Below are 20052 nucleotides of genomic sequence, written 5' to 3'. Positions count from 1 at the left end.
TAGTTTTGATTTACATTTCTGTAATTGCGAGAGATGTTGAACATTTTTTCATATGTTTGTTGATTGATTGTATATCCTCTTTTGAGAAGTGTCTGTGTAGATCCTTGGCCCATTTATTGATTGGGTTGTTTGGTTTTTGGTGTTAAGGTTTTTGAGTGCTTTATATATCCTAGAGATTAGTGCTATAATATGTACTTCTGAGTGGAGTTTGATTTTTTAATAAAATGACTACCAAACACTAAGTTGGAGCTTAAGAAGTCAGTTTTGATTGCTTCGGCCCCTCACTGCCCTGCCCTGCCCTCTGAGAAGCCCAGTAGATTCTACTCCATATGTGTCCCATCTTCCTCTGGAAATATAACTTGCCCACACACAAAGAGAGCTATTGTTCCTAGTATAGCCAATTTATACACTTTACACGAATACTTGCTTTTCTACTATCATGGACATGTTCACACACAAGTGGATAAAAAAAATCTGGCCACTTTTTAATGTATTTATATTTAAGTTCATATCGCAAATTCTGTTCTTTCATTTTCGTTTTTTAAACACAGCCTCTTCTCTTTTATGCCATTTGATTAAACTTATTTTCTTTATACCCTCCTTCACTCCCTCCCAGTAACATGTGTTAACCATCTGGGTCTTCTTTTCCTGCTGTTTCTAAGTGCCGTATGATTGTGTATACATGTGAACACATGAACACACACACGCCTCCACACACACACATACATAGATGCATTTGGTCATTTCTGTACAAAAATGGGATCCAGTATATTGTGTCACTTGCTATTTTCTACATATTAATAGGCTGTTATTATTAAGATTTGAAAAACGTTTAAGAAAATGCTGTACAAAGAGAAAGTCGAGGTGTGATAATAAACCTGGCAGTGGCAAAAAGTTTTCCCTGTGTCCTCAGACAAGGTCCCTTTCCCCTGCACCTGAGTTGCAAATGAAGAGGCTTCTATACAGTCACAAACTCTGAGCTAGGGTCCCTGATAGCACAGGGTGAGCTTTTGTGGATCTTGTGAACCTTACCTGACCATACCTCTGGTTTGAAGAGGTTGGCCACCTTACACTGCCCAGATTTCAGGGACAGCTCCTTTTAATGCCTAAGATCATGCTAGATTCTGCATGGGATTATGATCACATGAGGCTCACAAGGACAACCAAACTTTTCTTTTCCTTTTAAATATATTAGTTCTTAATTCCATTTAATCTGTTTGCTAAGGTTAGGGGCAACTTGGCATTCCCATGCTATTTACCTAACATTTCCAGTATTCCTCATCCTCTTTCAAGGTTATTACTTCTCTTGTTGGTAGTTGTCTCAAATTCTTATTCTCAGGGCTGAGAAAGGCACATCACTGTCTATAGACAGGTAGATTCTTATGAGCTAAAACAAAACTGCTGGCCTTGAGCAGTGATATAAAGGAGAGTGTCTAATTCCTCCTCCATGTTTGCTAGTTTAATAGAGGGGTGTCAAAAGATGCAAATGTTGATCTAAAAATTAATTTCATGATTAATTTTCAAAGCAAAAGTATCACACTGTCTGATCTATCTATCTCTAGCTCTGACTGATTCCCTCTATAATGGCTTCCATTTCTCCAAAAAGCCGTTGCCTTTCAACTTTCAAGACCACATGGGTTGATTGCATGTATTTCGGCATTATTAGATTGAGCTATGTGAAATTCAATTTTTGCAGGTCAAAAATGGCTGGATTTTGGCAGTTCAATGGGTTGACCCAATATGTCTGTGGGACTCTGAATATTTACAAGTCAGAAGCTTTGGAGCCGGAAAGTTCTATCACAATCATATCATCTGATTCTCAGCATTTATAGGTGATCACCTGCAGCTGGCCATTTGCCTGCAGATTGCCCATTTCATGATGAAGTGCTATACCCAGGCTCAAGCCCTGATCATGCATTCTCCTCACAGACCAGGAACTGTGGTATGAACTGTCAGGCTTCAGAAATGCTGTCTTAAAGGGTCAGGATAAAGGAGGTAGGTCCTGAAAGGCCTCTAAGGCAGGGCCAGCAAATTGAGCAAACACCCTGATGTGGAACAAACTCAAGAGGCCTCAGGACCTGAAATTGCCCCTGATTCTGAGGATTTGGATCAGACAGGTCCTCTTCCTGCATTCTTTTATTGTAATGCTACTCTTCCCAGCCACACTGTCCAAAATGCTGCTCCCAGGATCCAGGCCATTCATCCTGCCTCCATAGACCCTAATCTTGCAGATGGCTCTGAGCCTTTCCAACCAGGGTGTATCCCTTTGGCACAGTGGGATACTGACCTATAGGGAGAGCTTTGGAAAAGACTCCAGCAAGATCTAGGATGAGAATCCAAAGTGTTTCTCATGTTCTACAAAATGAATTTGCTTCTTTGTTAGAGAGCAGTGGCACACCCCTAATCAAATATAAGTAAAAATCAATGCATCTTCATGAGGAAAATATGGACAGATAGAAAAAGAATTACCCATCTTCCCACCACTATAAATCATTAATACTTTGGTTAATTTCCTTCCAGTTTTTAATGTATTTTTAAAAATATATAAATGATAGGTCTATGTCTTGGTTTATGTAATAAGAATATGGAGAGTATTCCATATAAAATAGACATTGATGAAGAATATCTACTACTATAGAAATTGTACAAAAATACAGGTAACATACATTTTATATATTTATATTTCTATCCTCTTCAGTTGTGATAACTATTCAATAACCACAATTTTAAAAGGTTGCCAAGTATTCCATTGCGCAGATTTTCTGTCATGCAACTAACCTTTTAGGGCACTAGTTTACAACATAAATTCTGGACTATTGGGTTCCAGTCCAAGCACACTAGTTGTGTGAATGTGGTCAAGATACTTAACCTCTCTGTGCCTCAGTTGTTCATATTTAAATGCATGTAAGAATTGTACTTAACTTGTTATGGAAAAGAGACGAGTCTCCAAATTTAAAAGCCAGACTTTGCCGTTTTTAACAGGTGCATTGAAGGGAAGAAGGAAGAGAATGCTTACCAGATACCACCCAGATCCCCAACACATCAAAAAACAGGAGTCTTCTATGTCTAAATATATCGAAGACCCATCCAAAGTTTGTTGTCAGACAATAGGGGAAAAGGGACCCCAAACTCTAAAGTTGGACATTGAGTCATTGTGATGGTGGCTGGCAGGGGAAGGGGAACTTCTGTTGATGAATGGAAGTTACTGAAAGCTTTCCTTTCAAGATAACATTTACAGAACACAGAATTTGTTTAGTTAGACATTTTAAATCTTGAATATCATTACAGTATTTTTTGAATAGAGTAAAACATGAAACATTTCAAAGGGGTCACAGTGTTATCCGGGCAGCAGAACATTAGAATTTCCTTGCTAGTTGAGATTTTTAACTTTTGTTTAAAGAGAACTTCTTTTCTTTTCTTTCTATTTTTCTTTCTTTCTATCTTTCTCTCTTTGTAGTCGGGGTGGGGAGTGGGAGGAGTACTGGGAATTGAACTCAGGGCACTCCACCATTGAGCCACATCCCCAGTCCTCTGTTTTGTATTTTATTTAGTGACAGGGTCTCACTGAGTTGCTTAGGGCCTTGCTGTTGCTGAGGCTGGCTTTGAACTCATGATCCTCCTGCCTCAGCCTCCCAAGCTGCTTGGGAATACAGGCATGCACTACCATGCCCAGCAAGGACTGATTTTCTTACCAACTCAAAGGGTCACTGTGAGGACCAAATGCTTAGTACAAAGGTTGGCATAATCAATATTTTATGCATTGAGAGCCATCCTCGGGTCTCTGTCACAACTTCTTGATTCTGCTTCCTAGTGTGAAAGCAACCACAGACAATTATGTAAATAAATGAACATGACTGAATTCCCACGAAACTGTGCTTATGAAATTGAAATTTGAATTTCACATAATTTGTATGCTGCAGATTATTTTTTTTGTTTGATTCAAAACAACTATTTAAAAAAATGTAAAGAGGAAAAAAAATCTTAAATTTACAACTGGGCAAAAATCAGTGGTGGACCTTGGCTCCTGGGCTATGGTTTGCCAAGCCAAGACTTGGAACAGTGTTTGGCATCCATTAAAGTGCTATGAATGTGTTAGCTTCTATTTCCACGTCTGGGCTTTATCACTGTCATCACCCTCTAAGCCTTTCTGCTTTTATAAATAAATCCATGAAGAACATCTTCACGTAGAAAGGTTTTCTCTTCTACTTTTGCAGTTATACTGCAGTCCGATGCCAGGGTCAGACATTGCCAGGTTCTGGAAGAAGCCAGGCTGTAGCGCCCAATTTTCTGCATCTATTGACCTCCTGGGAGTCTGACTGTAGCAACTGCAGCTTAGTAGACTCCTAGCTCTATCATAGCAAGGAGGTTTTATCTCCCATGCAAGTGGTGGCCCCTTACCAGAGAGTAGGTTGGGGTCCAATGTAAGGGGTTTGCAAGGGATGACTGAGTGGTGGTTACATGTGAGCAGTGTCCTTCACTGGACTTTTAGCCTGTGCTCTCCTGAAGATGGGTAAAAACCTGGAGATGGAGCAATGTCTGTACTTGACTGCTGTTACTTCACCCTGTTTTAAAGTGATAAGAGGTGGGAGAAAAGGGGGTTCTAAAATGAGTGGTATCAAAAGAAACTAGGAAGTAAGGGAAGAGAGAAAAGAATATAGTTGTCAGAGCACATCATAATCCCGCATGTACTCAGCTGAGTAGAAAAATCGCAGATATCTTTATAAACTTTGACAACACTGTTTCATTATTCATGAAGACTTTTTTGTGTAACCATAACCAGCTTCATTTTTAAGGAAATTTATTCCCAAAGCATTTTTTAATTGAGTTTTTATGGTAATTCTGTGTATTGACTATTGACTCAACATACCAGATAAACTGTACTCCAGTTTATCCTTTTATTCAGTGGGTCTCAACTCTGCTTCTTCAAGATAATGAAGTGAGAATCAAACCAGAATTTCATGAATTCTTTGCATGGTGAGGCATGACCTTTTCTGAATTTTTAAGAGCGATTTTTCTAAAAAACAAAAAGTTACCTAAAGAAGTTTACTTTAAACCCCAGAGTTTTGGGATGGAATATTTCATTGTGTGCACATGTGAAATTATTTATGAAGTGTGTTTGTGTGTATGTATAAGCCCGTGTGTATGCACACACCAGCATATTTCAAAGTTGAATTGTTAACACTTTTAATAACTCACCTTTGAAATGGAAGTCCCTTGAAATCAGACACTATTTTTGTTTAAAAAAAATTTCATCTTTAGGGCTGGGATTGTGGCTTAGTGGTAGAGCACTTGCCTAGCATGTGTGAGGCACTGGATTCAATTCTCAGCACCACATATAAACAAACACATAAATAAAGGTCCATCAATAATTAATAAAAATATTTTTTAAAAAATTCATCTTTAGATGAAATGTATCATTTCTGTCTGGCTCAGGACCTTGCACAGAGGTAGGCATCTAAAGTTACGCCATGAGAGAAAGAATGGGCAGGAGGTCCTGAGGGAGAATGCCCTTCCATTCTCACCAGTGCTCCTGCTGTGCTCCAGGTCCTGCATCTGTATTTCAAAGGACAAACTTGTCTGCTAAGCCCATTTTCTATAGCAGCATGGACTTATATCAGATGTTGGAAGGCAGGAGATAGTCTATCCCATCCCGTCCCACCCCCACCACCATACTGCACACACCTTTCTTTTTACACTGGACTAAATTTCTAAAGTTGTTTTCCAACATTTCTGACAGGCTTCCTGAACATGATATTTAAGGGGCACACTTTTACATGTGTCTGGGGTTGGCTGCAGTGTGGTCTTCCTAAGTGTATACTCTGTCCTCATGTGATCTAAGAAGGGTGCTTGTGCTCCTGTTTGTGCAACCCAGGATGTCAAAGCCTCTGCTTGCCACATGAGGTTGACTCCTCCTGGACTTATTGCCTACTCTAACTTTTAGTTCTTAGTCATATGAATGGTTATGAGCTGTTCTAGACTGCAGAATATTCCCAGGGAGGAGGTTCCCTTAGTGACAGTGGGTGATTTGTGATGGTTCCAGAGCTTGATGGAGCCAGGGCATATTACCTGACAGCTTAGTTGTGACACAGGAGACACAAAGCCCAGGTTGAACGCCAGGAGGTAAAAGTGGGTGAAGAGAATCAGACTAGCAGAGGTGTTCGGGAGGCCAGGCAAAGAGAAGAGAATGTGCCCTTTAGAGGAAGGTACAGTGGGCCATTGAGGCAGCTTGGAATCTATTGCCTGAATCTTCAGCATCTTCTTGGGTGCTTCTTTCATGAAGATCTTTTGTGCGTTACCTCAAAGAATCAAATTTTAATGAGGAGGAACTGGGCTTTCATGAATTATTTGTAAGGCCAATTTCCCCTATTCTGTGGATATGTACTTAAATTTCTAAAAATCTTTCTAACAGGACTTTGATTTTTCTAACATTTCTCTGATTAAATTCCTTCTTGCTAATGGGGTCCCTGTTTCTAGTTTCCAAAGATCTTTGAACCTAAGTAAGACAAAAAGCTGTGGAATTGTAGTAGTAACTCTGCTAGCTGTGAGTTTGTGGAACTCTGACCCTCATCAGGAGGATAAGAATAAGCTTTGCCTCTTTACTAACACTTGCCTCACTGGGGAGCTGGGAAAACCAACTGAAATCCAACATTTAGAATGCCTGGCTCAGTGCCCACTGGTACTCATGCCAATACCTGATCACAGTTGTTTTCCTGATCTTTAGCATTTTGCCATCTCTCCCAATCTTAACTCACATTTTATAGGCTGTCTTCTGTGTTTTCAATCAAACTATTGATTTGTATTAAATTTAATGGAGAGAGACCAAGGCTGGAATCCAAAGATTCTTACGTGTTATTTGTAGGGATCTTTGGGACACTGATGGTTGTTGGGGTCTTTGAAGTCAGATGCTTTCAAGAGCCTCATTATAGAAATCTGTGAGGCCACGACACAAAGAGAGTGGTGAGCTTGTATCAACCCAGAGAATGTGTGTCTTACCTAAAGCACCTGTTCAAATAACAGCATGTGCCTAACCCAACAATAGTTTGGGGGTTCCAGCTTCGTCAGCTGGAGGACAGAGATCCCTAACCCCTCATGCATTTGGTGACTGGTTTTAGAGCAGTGGTTCTTGTGTGGTCCAGAGACTAAGCAGCTTGTGGGAACTTGTACGAATGGCAGTAATCTACTAAACCAGAAACGCTGGGGTAGAGTGCAGTAACCTGGCTTTAACCCACTCTCTAAGAGGGACCAGGGGGTGCTACAGTTTGAGAAACACTGGTTTGGTTTTTCTGCCTTAACTGGGCATCACAATCACCTGGAGAGCTTTAAGAATCCAGTTGCTGCTGGGCGCAGTGACACACTCCCTATAATTCCAGCAACTCAGGAGGCTGAAGCAAGTGGATCAAGAGTTCAAAGCCAGCATCAGCAACATAGCAAAGCCCTAAGCAACTCAGTGAGACCCTGTTGCTAAACAAAATATAAAAAAGGGCTGGGGATGTGGCTTAGTGGTTAAGCACCCCTGGGTTCAATTCTCAGTACAGAGAGAGAGAGAGAGAGAGAGAGAGAGAGAGAGAATATCCAGTTCCTTGGCTCCCAACTGCAGTTTCTCATTTAACTGGTTTGAGATACAGGCGGGACATTTAGATTTTTTTTTTAAGAGCTCCCCAGAGAAATTTTCATTGCCTCCAAGGAACTTGTTGAAGCACCATCACACTCATTTTGCCTGGCTGGGGAGGTGAGAGGGAGTGCATCCTGTGTATGGGTAAGAGAGCACCTTGATCGCTGACTCTTCTTCCCCTGGGAGAATGTGGTCTTAAACTGCCAGCCTCCTGGAATATCCTTGAATGGGGTTTTTCGTAGACGAAATGAATATTCACTCAATGTGATTTGTTTTAAAGGTTCCTTTTAATGCTATATTTGTTCAGCAAATGTAGGCACTCATATTGCACAAATATTAACTCCTAAATCCTCAAAGGCTTTCCCCACGATATGCCATCTGGCAGGCATTATTGTAATCATCTCTTTATTATCCACACTAATGAAGGACTAGCATGGCATTGATAATTGAAAAACACAGATCATTTAAAAATCATTCAGACTAGTGCCAGCTCTGCTTCCCCAACCAGGAATCACTCAAGAGTAGAAAATATTGACTGATTACAGCTTCCTGTGGAGGTGCTAATACATATTATTTTAGTTAAAATTTTGAGCAATAGAATAAGCAAGAGGCTTCTACATTATGATTCCCTTTTCAGAATAAAGAAGTTTGCTTCATCAATGAGAGGCCTAAACACAAAGCAGATGAACAGCACATGTATTTAATATTTAACCAGTAAATTAAAGTGTGATGAAATGAATGTTGCATGAGACTCAGGAAGTTGGTAGATCCCGGTTTCTAGATCTTCTGGTATTAATTGTGTTACTGGAGACCATTCTATCCTTCACTGGGTCTCAAAATGTGGTCCCCAAACCAGCAGCATCTGCATTGCCTAGGAATTTATTAGAGATGCAAATTCTTGGAACCCACCCCAGACCTAAGAAATCAGAGATTCCAGAAATCAGGGGCCAGCAAGTGTTGCTCTTGAGATTCAGGGAACCGCTCATGGTTTAACACTGCTGTTCTCCATCACAGGTTTGGTGTTCTGTCTATATAGTAAGGGGCTGGCCTTGGTTGTATTTATGGTGCACCATCCTCTCCAATGGCTGTGGTGTATGGGCCCAGAGGAGATTTAGAGATTTTATGTTTTAGAGCTTATAACTTTCCCTTGAATGTATAGTTGAAATAATTTAGTTGAAAAACTGGTTTGTGAGTAACAGGAGAGAAACTGATCTCCAAGAATTAGCTAGCAAATTGCACATAGGGTGCTTCCTATAAAATAGCTCAAGGTGTCTTCAGCTGGTTGATACCACGTTCCCAAAGTGACAAACTCTGGTGCTCTGGAAAGGGAAGCAGCCATTTCCCTTCTCTCTAGGGGTTTAGAGCTGTCCTCTGTGATTCACAGAGCAGTGCTTCTACAGGAGTTAACAAATGACATTTCAGAAGGATGTACAGAGGTACACAGGCTTTGCAGTAAAACAAGGGGAAATTTCAAGCCATTTATCAAAGCTCTTGCAGCTTCCATTTCAAGACAGGTGGAAAAAAATAACATGGAACAAGAAAAGAAAATAAATCTGTACCCAGAGCATCTCATAAATAAGAAAGGAGTGGGGGAGCTCTGGCCTTGCCGGTTCTCAGAGTATTTTTGTCACAGTACAGAAAGCTTTCAAATATTTGGGCCTGTAATTCTTTTCCTTTTTCCATTATCAAACATCCGTGGTTATAAAATTATTTCACTAGCTATTAAAACCAAGAAAACAAAACAATCATTTCAAGGAGAGAGATGCTGGGAAAATGATAAAATGATACCTAGAGAGGGGGCGTGGATAGACATAGTTCTTCTCCAACTACAAAATGTTCATTTCACCTAAAATATAGTGATGCTTCATAATTTAGAATGAATCATTGAAAATCAAAAGCAATTTTTTTCTAATTGACTTTTGTTTAGTAAGAGCCTATTTGTTGGGGACAATTAGGACATGGTCCAATGAACACAAGAGAGTTAGGTCTGTTATAATGTCTGGAAAGGGTGAAGAAATTATAGCTTTTATTAAGTGGGATGAATTGCAGTCCCTTTCTGTCTGAGGGAATGATGTTGATTGAGGAGGACCCCAACAACTGGGGACCTGCACTGGACATCTTTGTGAAATCTGAAGCAAGGTCAGGTTGGTCAACAACCTGATACTGTACAGTTCTTCTCCAATACCTGTGCTCTGAGTTCACCTTCTGGGTTGGATGCATACTGGTTCTGAAACTTTGGACTAGTTACTCAAACTCTCAGGCCCTTGGGTTCTTTCTTGTCAAAGAAGATCATGATAGCATTGACCCAGTGAGGGTTTTGTGAGGATAAAGGGCTAGTATATGCTAGACACCTTGCACAATAGCTGCACATAATAGGTATTACTTTACTAGGGTGATTTGCCAACTACTGTATGGTTCTTTAAAACAACTCCAAAAATCAGTTACAGTTCACCCTCCATATCTGTGAATTCCTCATCCACAGATTGAACCAATTGTGGATAGATAAAGTTTTTAGAAATTGTAACTGTACTGAACATGTGCAGACTTTTTGCTTATTAAGGATTCCTCAAACAGTATAGATTAACAAATAGCTACATAGCATTTACATCATATTAGGTACTATAAATAACATTAGAGGTGATTTAAAGTACACTGAGGATGTATATAGATTATATGAAAATACTATGTCATTTTATATAGGGAATCTCAAGATGTTGGTACCCATAGAGGATCCTAGAACATTTCTCCATGTATATAAATAATCAAGTGTATATAATTTTTTAACTCTAAGGATCTTTTGAAAACAACAGTTTCCTATTTTATACCCACAGTATATGCCTCAGGAAGGGTTGGATAGATAGAAGGAGGCTTCCAGGGGGTCCTGGGTGCAGAATTCAAGCAAGAGTGATGGACGATTGTGGAGCTGTGGGCACCAATCTCTCTGGTCATCTTCACTAACATACAGTTTTAGAGGCTTGTTGAAGTCAGATTAAGGGAAATTAATTATTTGACTTGATTTATTCTTCGGGGTTAGTTTTGAAATAGACTCATAGACCAATAATAGAAATAGGTCTGAAATAAATGTTATTTTTTTGTTCTTTTTCTATCTGGCTCACTTGTCTTTGTTGGCTCATGCTGTATGGAAACTAACATTGCTTCGTCTACATTTTTGTGAAATAAAATTTTCTCCATCCATGTTAAATCTAAATGCTAAGCATATCAAAACAAAGGCATCCAGCTTCTAAACTGGCAGGAAGGAAAAGGTTGGGAACAAAAGATTGCTGAGATGCACTGTCCAAAGAGGACATTGCCTGCTCAGCCAAAGCCACGTTTTGAGGTTCTTGGCAGGCTTCTGAGTTATCTGAGCCACAGTTTCCTGATCAGCACAACGGGAATAACAATAGTACCTACTAAATAGGGGTGTTTTGAGACTTAATATATGTAAGTACATGATATTGCTCATTCCCAGATAATATTCAACAAATAGCAACCTTTTTATGTTATTACTTATGTTCATGAAAATCTAATGTAGCAAAGTAATCAATTTACAAATTTGTGTGTAATGGGGAAGGTTCCACCATGCTTTGCTAAATAGCTAAAAATATAACATCTTTAAATATAAGTTATTCTTTTGACTAATCTCTGGTCATTTATTTCTAGTACTTTGAATTTTTTTTCTACTCTTGAATATAAGTTAGACCCTCTTCAATGAATGTCAAATTGAGGCTGAACTGCACTGCATTTGACATAAAAAATGATTTTCATTTTTGTTACAGTTATATGTATTTTGTGAGCTCTATCTTTCTTATTGGCAGTAGTACTTTGGTATTTTAAAAACTTACCAACATTTTAACAAATGAATCAGGATAAAATGTTAAAATAAAATATTCAAATCAATGCAGTGACATAACCTACTTAAATAGACATGATGAATAGGGATGTTTTGAAACTGGAACTCTGGCCAGTAGGCAGCCCCACTCTTTCATGATTTTAGATGTCGTTCATTAGCTCATAAACAAAATTTCAAAGCAGCTCGGCAAAGACTAAACTGATGTACTCTTGAATAATGTAGAAAAGTGTAGGTGGATTGAACCTTGAACAAGGGAATGAAAAGGCCTTCCTGTACCAGAATTAGAAAAAATTACCCTTAACACAAATTGCCCTAGCAAAACAGAGATTCAAACTGTTTATTAAAAAGTTTTCAGGGCCAAATGTAAATATGCCATTTCATGCAAGTTATTTGAGTCATGAGATGAAAGTAGTTTTTTTTTTTTTAATAATCTTTAGGCACTTAAATTGTTTCAATTTTTTATATCAACAGTTAAGGTATGATTTTATCATGTAAAACATGATGCTTTGAAATATACATATACATTGTGGAATGGTTAAATGTAGCTAAGTAACAAATGTTTTATCTCACACAGTCATCATTTTTGAGGTAGAATAAGATGCCCATTTTCACAATTTCTATTCAGTGTGTGAGCAATCAGGCAAGAGAAGGAAGGACTGTTAGACAAATTGGAAAATGGAAACCAAATTTTCCCTGATTGCAGATGACATGATCTTTTGTAGGAAATCCTGAGGACCCCACAAACAAACAAACAAACAAACAAACTTCTTCACATTACTAAATGAATTCAGTGAAGTTGAAGGGTACAAAATAAACACACACAAATCATCAGGGTCAATGGGCTGGGGTTGTAGTTCAGTGGTGGAGCACTTGCCTCGCATGCATGAGGTACTGGGTTCAATCCTCAGCACCACATATAAATAAATAAATAAAGATATTGTGTCCTATCTACAACTAAAAAAAAAAAAGAATCATAAAAAAAGACTGGGAATAGAATCACCATGACCCAGTAAACCTCTCCTTGGTATTTATCCAGAAAACTAAAATCAGCATACTATAGAGATACAGGCACATCAATATTTATAGCGCCTATACATATATGTGTGTGTGTGTGTGTGTGTATGTATACATATACGTGTGTGTGTATATATATATGTGTACATGTATGTGTGTGTGTATATATATATGTATAGACACACACAGGAATTTTTTTTTGTGTGTGTATGCCTATATCTTACATTTTCTTAATCCATTCATCTATTGGTTCCATAAACTGGCTACTATGAATTGTGCTGGTATAAATATATAAGTGTGTGTGTACATACATACATACACACACACACACACACACACACACACACAAAAGAGAGTGAAGTTTTTCTTAGCCCCCCCCAAAAAAAAATTAGATTGAAATTATGGCATTTGCTGGGTAAATGGATGGAACTGGAGAACATTGTGCTAAGTGAAATAAGCCAGACTCAGAAAGTCAAAGGTCAAATGTTTTCTCTCCTATGTAGAAACTAGAACAAAATAAAGGAAAAAAGCAGGGGTTGGAGATATTTTTGTGATCCTACAAAAATAGAGGTTAGATCAATGGAAGATATGAAGGGGACTGAGGGGGGATAGAAGAGGGATGGAAAAAGGGAAGAACTGAGGAATCAAATTGGAAAAAGTTATGCTATCTACATATACGAATATACCACAGTGAATTTCACCTTTAGGCATATCTAAAATTAAAAAATAAATAAATAGAATAAAGACCAGTAGTAGAACAGAGGAGGGAGAATAGAAGGAGACAGGAGGCCAGGGAAAGAGGCACGTGGGACTGAAATGGAGCACATTACATTCATGTATGTACGATTATGTCAAAAGGAACCCCACTATTATGTATAACTATAATGTACTAATAACATTTAGATCTGCATTTTCAAGACAGTTCTTAGTGATTGTTTTCAGTGATTAATGGTGGAGAGTAGTTTGGTGTCTAAATAAGAGTCCTTGTGGATTTATTCAATCATTTCAAGTATATGGAGAATTTGGGTCAGTCAGGCCTTCTCCCCAGTTAGGCATATTTGTAACTGTTATGTCATCGTGCCATCTGTGGTGACCATAATACCAGACATGCTCTCTGGGAGCAGGTGGATGTCGGGACCTTGTGGACATCTGAATTGTATTCAGTATCTATACAATTTAGAGGCCTGAGGACTTTGTAACCCTGGAGGCCTCCCAAAGCCTGTGGCCACGTGTGGCCATACTTAATCTCACACATGAGGGTGAGGAAGTTAAGGTGCTCATAGGTAATGCTTCCTGAAGTCAGCTTCTGAGATAAGTGGCAGACACATGGCTTTATCCAGATCTTTCTCCACTTCAGTGAAGCTACCAGAAATGTAATTTTTGTGTTATTTTTCTTTTTCTCACAATGTTATATGTCTATGAATAAGCTTACATTTTGAGCTGCAGCGAGGTCTCCTAACTCTGGGTATAAAAGCTGGTTTTGCTGAACCTGTAGAGCTGGAAGAAGTACCTTCTCCAGTCCTAGAAGGCTTACAGGGAGACAGAAAACACCATCATATTTGATTATTTAGAGCTTGTCTTCTGGCACTTCCGTCGTAGGAGGGAAACCAGTTCACTGGTGGTCAGTGAAGTCTGCTAACATGCATTATAGATATGCACAAGGAAGCCCACTTTTATATTTAATTATAATGCAATGATGAAAAAATGTACATGTAAACAAATAAAAGAAATACAGAGAGTACAAGAAGGGAGACAAGGGGGGGGGAATGCAGAGCAGAAAAGGGGAAACACTGGGAAATGAATTGGAGTAAATTATGTTATATATGAATGTGTCACAATGAATCCCACTATTATGTATAATTTTAATGCACTAATAAAACATAATAACATTTACATGTATATCATGCTCTTAGCCTATGAAAACATTTGTATTTAAATTATAAGTATTAACTTCTATAAAACTTTAGAATTAAAAATAATGTTAAAATAGTAATGTAGTAATAAAAAATTAAAAAAAATAAATTCATGGAAAGCAAATAATAATAATAATAATAATAACAATAATGATAATAATAAAATCTCATGTAACATTTTATTTTCATCACAGAACCATGTCAACCCTGCCATGGACTTTACTCAGACTCCTCCTGGAATGTTGGCTTTGGACAATATGCTCTACTTTGCTAAGCACCATCAGGATGCATACATCCGGGTAAGCATGCAAGACCCTTTTAGTTACTGTAAGTTTACTACTGAATTTTAATTTCAAACCTACAACTACAGAGGGGGTTACCTTTAGAAGAGTGGCCCTAGAGTTTTGTTTTTCTTCTATTGGTAAACTACAAAATTAAAACTTGATGAAATGGATCAGGGGGATTGAAATAGGAATTTTTGACTTTAAAATTTTCCACATGGTAATGTTTAAAAAAAGACTATAGGTACTGGGAAACATTTTATATACTCTGATACAAGATTATGACAAAACTCTTAAATAACAAGGTACAGAAATGAACTATTTACCCAAAACGTACACAACCGGCCTCTAATTTAGTGAGACTCCTTTAGACTTACTCTTAAAGTTGGCAAAAGCACAGAATTGTCTCTGGCACGTGGCTTCTGTTCAGTCTAATGCTGGAGATGCAATAAAATAAACCAAGCAAAAGAGAAAAATGGGAGAGATAGGGAAGTAAGAGAAATGCCTCTCTCACATTTCATAGTTGACTAGTCAAATTCCAGCTACTAAGTTAGAATAATTGGTGGACAAACAGAAGGAAGTGGAGGCCTCTGTTTTCTCTGTGATATGGAAGATATTACCTGCTGATTGGACAATGCCCTGTGGAGTGAATAGGAGTGTTTGGTGACAGTGACATAGAAAGCTTGTCCCTCAGGGTTGCACAATGGAAGCTCTGGATTCATGATGCCCCCCCACCCTTTCTTGTCTACAGAGAGAAGAGTCCAGGTGCAGTTGGGATGGGATAGATCCAAGATTGAGATCAGGGAGAGACATGAACAAAAAGGACAAGGGAGTTGGCAAGTAATCAGTATAATGAGTAGATATTAACTTAGAAAATATGTGATGAACAAGTTACCTAAGGCAGGAAGCCAAAGCCTGAACTGAAAGTCAGATCAGAGCTTGCCCCTTACTTTGACATTCTCTGCTGGTCTCAGGACACTGACTTCCCAGAGACTTGGGCTCAAGAGATGGCACTGTCTTTTTCTAGTGATTTCAATTCAGGAAGTTCCTTTTGTCTAGCTAAAGTTTCTTCTGCAAACAAGGAAGACTTCCCAGCTCTCAACTGGATATTTGGAAATATGGGGGCATATTTCTTTCATTGTCACCATTCCTGGTAGGGAGCTACTGGTCAGATCTGTACTATGTTGGGCAATCTGAATAGAGAAAAATTATGCCCCCTCGTAGTGACCCCCTTGAATAAAGTCATGCCAAGTCTCCATATTCTTTGTAGGTAATATATTTTAAATTTGTGTGATTTTTCTAAGTATGTAATTTGGGAAGCTTTGACCTATTCAGAAATATTGTTTTTAATTCGATGATATAGAGGATATTATGGTCATTTCTCTGAAAGGTTTGGTTCTTTGAAAGTGTTTGGTCAATAACAAAATCCTCCCTAAGAAATTTGTTTTCTCATACAACTTTGATTTGACTTATATGCGTATATATTTATTGCACAAAGATTTTCTAGGAATTCAATCTGCTTTCATAGTAAGTAAATTAATATTTTTGAGTACTACGTGGTATATATCCTTGGAGAATTGAACGTGAAAAACAGAAGTCAAGTAGAAATTGAATTTACTATCAACTGATTAATGTTTGCAGATGAGTGTCTCTAAAATTAGAGTTTATTGATACTGAATGTATTGTTAATTGCATAAGAAGCATATGTCTCATGAAAAGTAGTTTAATGAATTTTCTGTTATAAGTTAAATTAATACCATAGCAACCAGAAAGGAACTTTGTACCCAATACACACTTAAAAGAAAAACCTATGGGTAAGGAAAAGTGTGACCCTTTTTGTTCATATTCATATGCACTTTGCTTTATTAGTTAGACATTCCTATACCTAGGATGTCTATTTTTTCTCAAAAGCGATTCTTTCCTGATGTTCTCTGTGTCTTATCTGACTTTGAGGCATTAACTACTGGATAGAAAACTAAAGCTGTTTCCATGAATGGATGTCATTAGTGGATTGTATAAAATCAGAGGCTTTCTGCAAGGGAGTTTTCTTGTGACTATGAAGATAAACACCCCAAAGATAAAGTACTAGTACTATAAATAGTGAAAGTAGTGATCCCTGACAGTGCATTACATTTTGATCTAAGAGTGGATTGGTTTCTTCTGAAACATAAAGTGGGGTTTATTTTTTTTTAAGTTTGCATTTTGATAAAATTTACTTTTTTTTTTTTTTTTGACAAGGTACATCCCCTGTATGAATGCAGGGATTCATTTGTTATCTATGTCTTCATTTGATAAACATTTACTCTGCATCACAGTAGTCTCACCATTCACTCTCTTTGCCAGGCAGGTTTATAGTTGAGATTTTTTTTTAAAAAATGTATCACATACAACACACACACACACACACACACACACACACACACACACACCCCTTGCTCTTTATACTGCACCCTAGCGGTGAGCTGGGTGGTGGGGATTCCTTGGGGAGCAGTTTGCTCATGGTTCTAACATGGTAGAGTCTACTGCCTAGAGATGGAAAGGACAGGTACAGGTGGGCTGTGGGTGAAGCACCAAAGACCAGGCAGTTTCCAAGTCACTTGCAGCATGTCTTGATTGGGAAGGAGACACTGGACAGAGGAAAGTCACCAACACAGATATGGGGGTCAGATTAGGAGAGCTTCCTGCAGGAAATGGTGTCCAGTCTGAGAGCTGTTGGATAGCTCTAGTTAACTAGGTGAAGGGAAGAGCCTGCAGAATACCCCAGAGGGGGGGAAGCCTCTGAGTGAAGGTGTAGGGGTGTGTGCTCCGGGAGCCAGCTAGCACAGGGTGGCCAAGATGGGAGTGGACAGGTGATCAGGGCTTCAGAAGCACAGGTGGAAGAGCTCATCATGAACATTTGAAGCCATATCAATGTGCCTGTTTGGACCTACACACAGTGAAGAATTTCTAAAGTGTTTTAAGTAAAGGTGATAATTAATTTTCAAAAAATCCCTCTTATTAGAAAACCAACATGAGAAGTGCAGAGTAGTGGCAAAAATAAAATTGGGGAAATTGTAGAGAAATGAAAGTAACTTGAACCAGGGTGGTGGGCATAGCAATGGAGAGAAGCTGTTTAGCTGGAGCTAAATTAAAGAGAGAGATTTCTGGCTTTGAGGAGTAGATGAGTGGTGATGTCATCATAGTCCACCTCCTTAAACATTCTTGTTCCCTCCAATCTGTTCCTCTGTAGCATTGCATTTGATCTTAATGGCTTCCCTGCCAAAGTCTGGTACTTTCAGACCCACCTTTCATGCCAACTGTTAGGATGATCTTTCTAAACATAGTTCAGAATGCTTCGGGGACCACTCCTAGGCCACAACTCATCTCTGTGACATTCTTGCTCCCTACCTACCCTGCTTTCTGTGTTCTCTGCCCTCCACACTGTGATGAACTTCTTTGTCCCTACAGAATGAGGGCAGGCTGCAAGCCAGCCAGGCAGATCCTCAGTGCTGGATCTTGGCTGTCACTCTTCTTTGAGCCCAAATGCCCCTCCCACACCATCTGCCTGTTGAACAACCCTCAAGTAAAGCTCATCCCTCTGCACAAAGCTTCCTGGCCTTCTACGCAAATGACATTATCGACTCTCTTTACACCCTGCACACATGACAATATTATTCCTATAATCTCTTATAGCTTTAAATGTATTTACTTTCTGTCACTCCTTGTGCGCTTATAATTATGCAAGGTCACTTCTATAGCTAGACCCTGGCACAGTACCTAGCACATAGCAACTTTCAATAATTTCTTCTTAATTAAGCAAGTGAAGAGTTTCTTTAGTTTTATCTAAGTGGTCTCTTGCCAATGATTTTTTTTTCTTTTTTTTTTTAATCATCTGAGAATCATGGCCTTTATTTCTCGTAACAGTTATAAAGGTATATTTTGCCACATGCGTTCCTTGATGGTGGATTGGTTCCTTATGTAATATTTGAATAAACTTTTGTAACTATGTACTAATGAAAGCGGTGGATGTAATTGAATTACCCCACACTTCGACGGGCACAGAACATGAGGAGGAATAGCAAATCTGAGCATCCCACTGTGCGTGGATAAAATCTGGAGGCATTGCATGATTTCAGACTTCTGAGTCTTATTTACTCTGGGCATAATTGCTCTTAACTTGTTCTGGGGATGCTTCACTCCCCAAGTCTCCCCACCAAGGGAGCATTAGGTATTAGGCTCTCTCTATGAGGAGACAGGTGGATGTGTTCCTGCTGTTAGTGTTTCAGAGACAAGGTAACAGGAAGGAGCTGAGGGAGTAGTCTATTTTGATTCTGTGCTCCTCCTACCCATGACAATCCTCAGTATACTGGTCACTGTGGGAGCCAAGATTCAACCATAAAACAGGAAGTAACAGCTAGGAAACCCAAGACTCCCAAACACAGGATAGCCAGGGCTGAGGGGAGATGCTCCAACTGACAGAAAGGGTGGTTTCAGGACAAAGTAATTCTTTTTTTTTTTTTTTTGATACCAGAGATTGAACCCAGGGATGCTTAACCACTGAGCCGCATCCCCAGCCCTTTTTTATATTTTATTTAGAGACAGGGTCACACTGAGTTACTTAGGGTCTTGCTATGTTGCTGAGACTGGCATTGAACTCATGTGATCCTCCTGTCTCATCCTCCTGGCATACAGGCGTACGTCATGATGCCTGGCTCAGGAAAAAGTAATCCTTAACGCTAATACCCAACTTCCTGTTTGATTAGAGAAAATGAATGCATGGTACAGGTTAGATCATGCAAGCCATACTGCAGAGGTTAGCTCAGTCTTCTAGAAGCCCTAGGAAATATGCATTGCTATCACTATTTTATAGGTTCAGAAGCTGAAACTTAGAGAAGTACAGAGATTCACTCTGCCAAAGAGCCAGTAGACAAATGCAATTCAAACTCACATTTTTGGATGTAAATCTCAGGTTATGTTCAGTTCTGCAGCCTCCTGTCCCATGTTGAGTGTGATGTAAACAGCAGTGCTGTCCCATTTGATATGGAAAGGGGACAGAGTCAGAGACGATTAGATGGGACATTCACAGGACCATCAGACAAGTGGTTGTCCTCAGTTATGATCTCCCTAAATCCATCCTGGTCAGGAAGCAGTTTCTAAAAATGAAAGGCTGTGCCTTCCCTCTTTTTGTTACAAACCTTATAGACAGTATCAAATTGTCTTTATTAGATTGTAAATCCTTTGAAGACCGAGGTCATCTCTTTCCTATATATCACTGTATCACCAAATATTTGATTGACACTTGAACAATGTTCTTTAAAGGAATAAATGAGCCCAGGGAACGTATCATTGCAGAGCTTTCCGGACTTCAGATGTGGTCTTTCAATTCAGACTAGCGACTTGAGA

General features: G+C 38.9%; 1 protein-coding gene across 2 annotated transcripts in view; it reads left to right on the top strand.

The window, feature by feature from the left end:
• Positions 1–20052, top strand: part of Elmo1 (engulfment and cell motility 1) — a 557729-nt gene that overhangs the window by 265426 nt on the left and 272251 nt on the right. For both annotated transcript variants that reach the window (XM_027939610.3, XM_027939609.2), the window contains exon 14: positions 14584–14688. In XM_027939610.3, coding sequence (XP_027795411.1) covers positions 14584–14688 — 105 coding nt within the window. The remainder of the gene's footprint in view (positions 1–14583; positions 14689–20052) is intronic.

The sequence above is a fragment of the Marmota flaviventris genome, chromosome 1, assembly GCF_047511675.1.
Source record: "Marmota flaviventris isolate mMarFla1 chromosome 1, mMarFla1.hap1, whole genome shotgun sequence".
NCBI lineage: Eukaryota > Metazoa > Chordata > Mammalia > Rodentia > Sciuridae > Marmota > Marmota flaviventris.
This window is presented reverse-complemented; position numbering and strand designations above follow the sequence as displayed.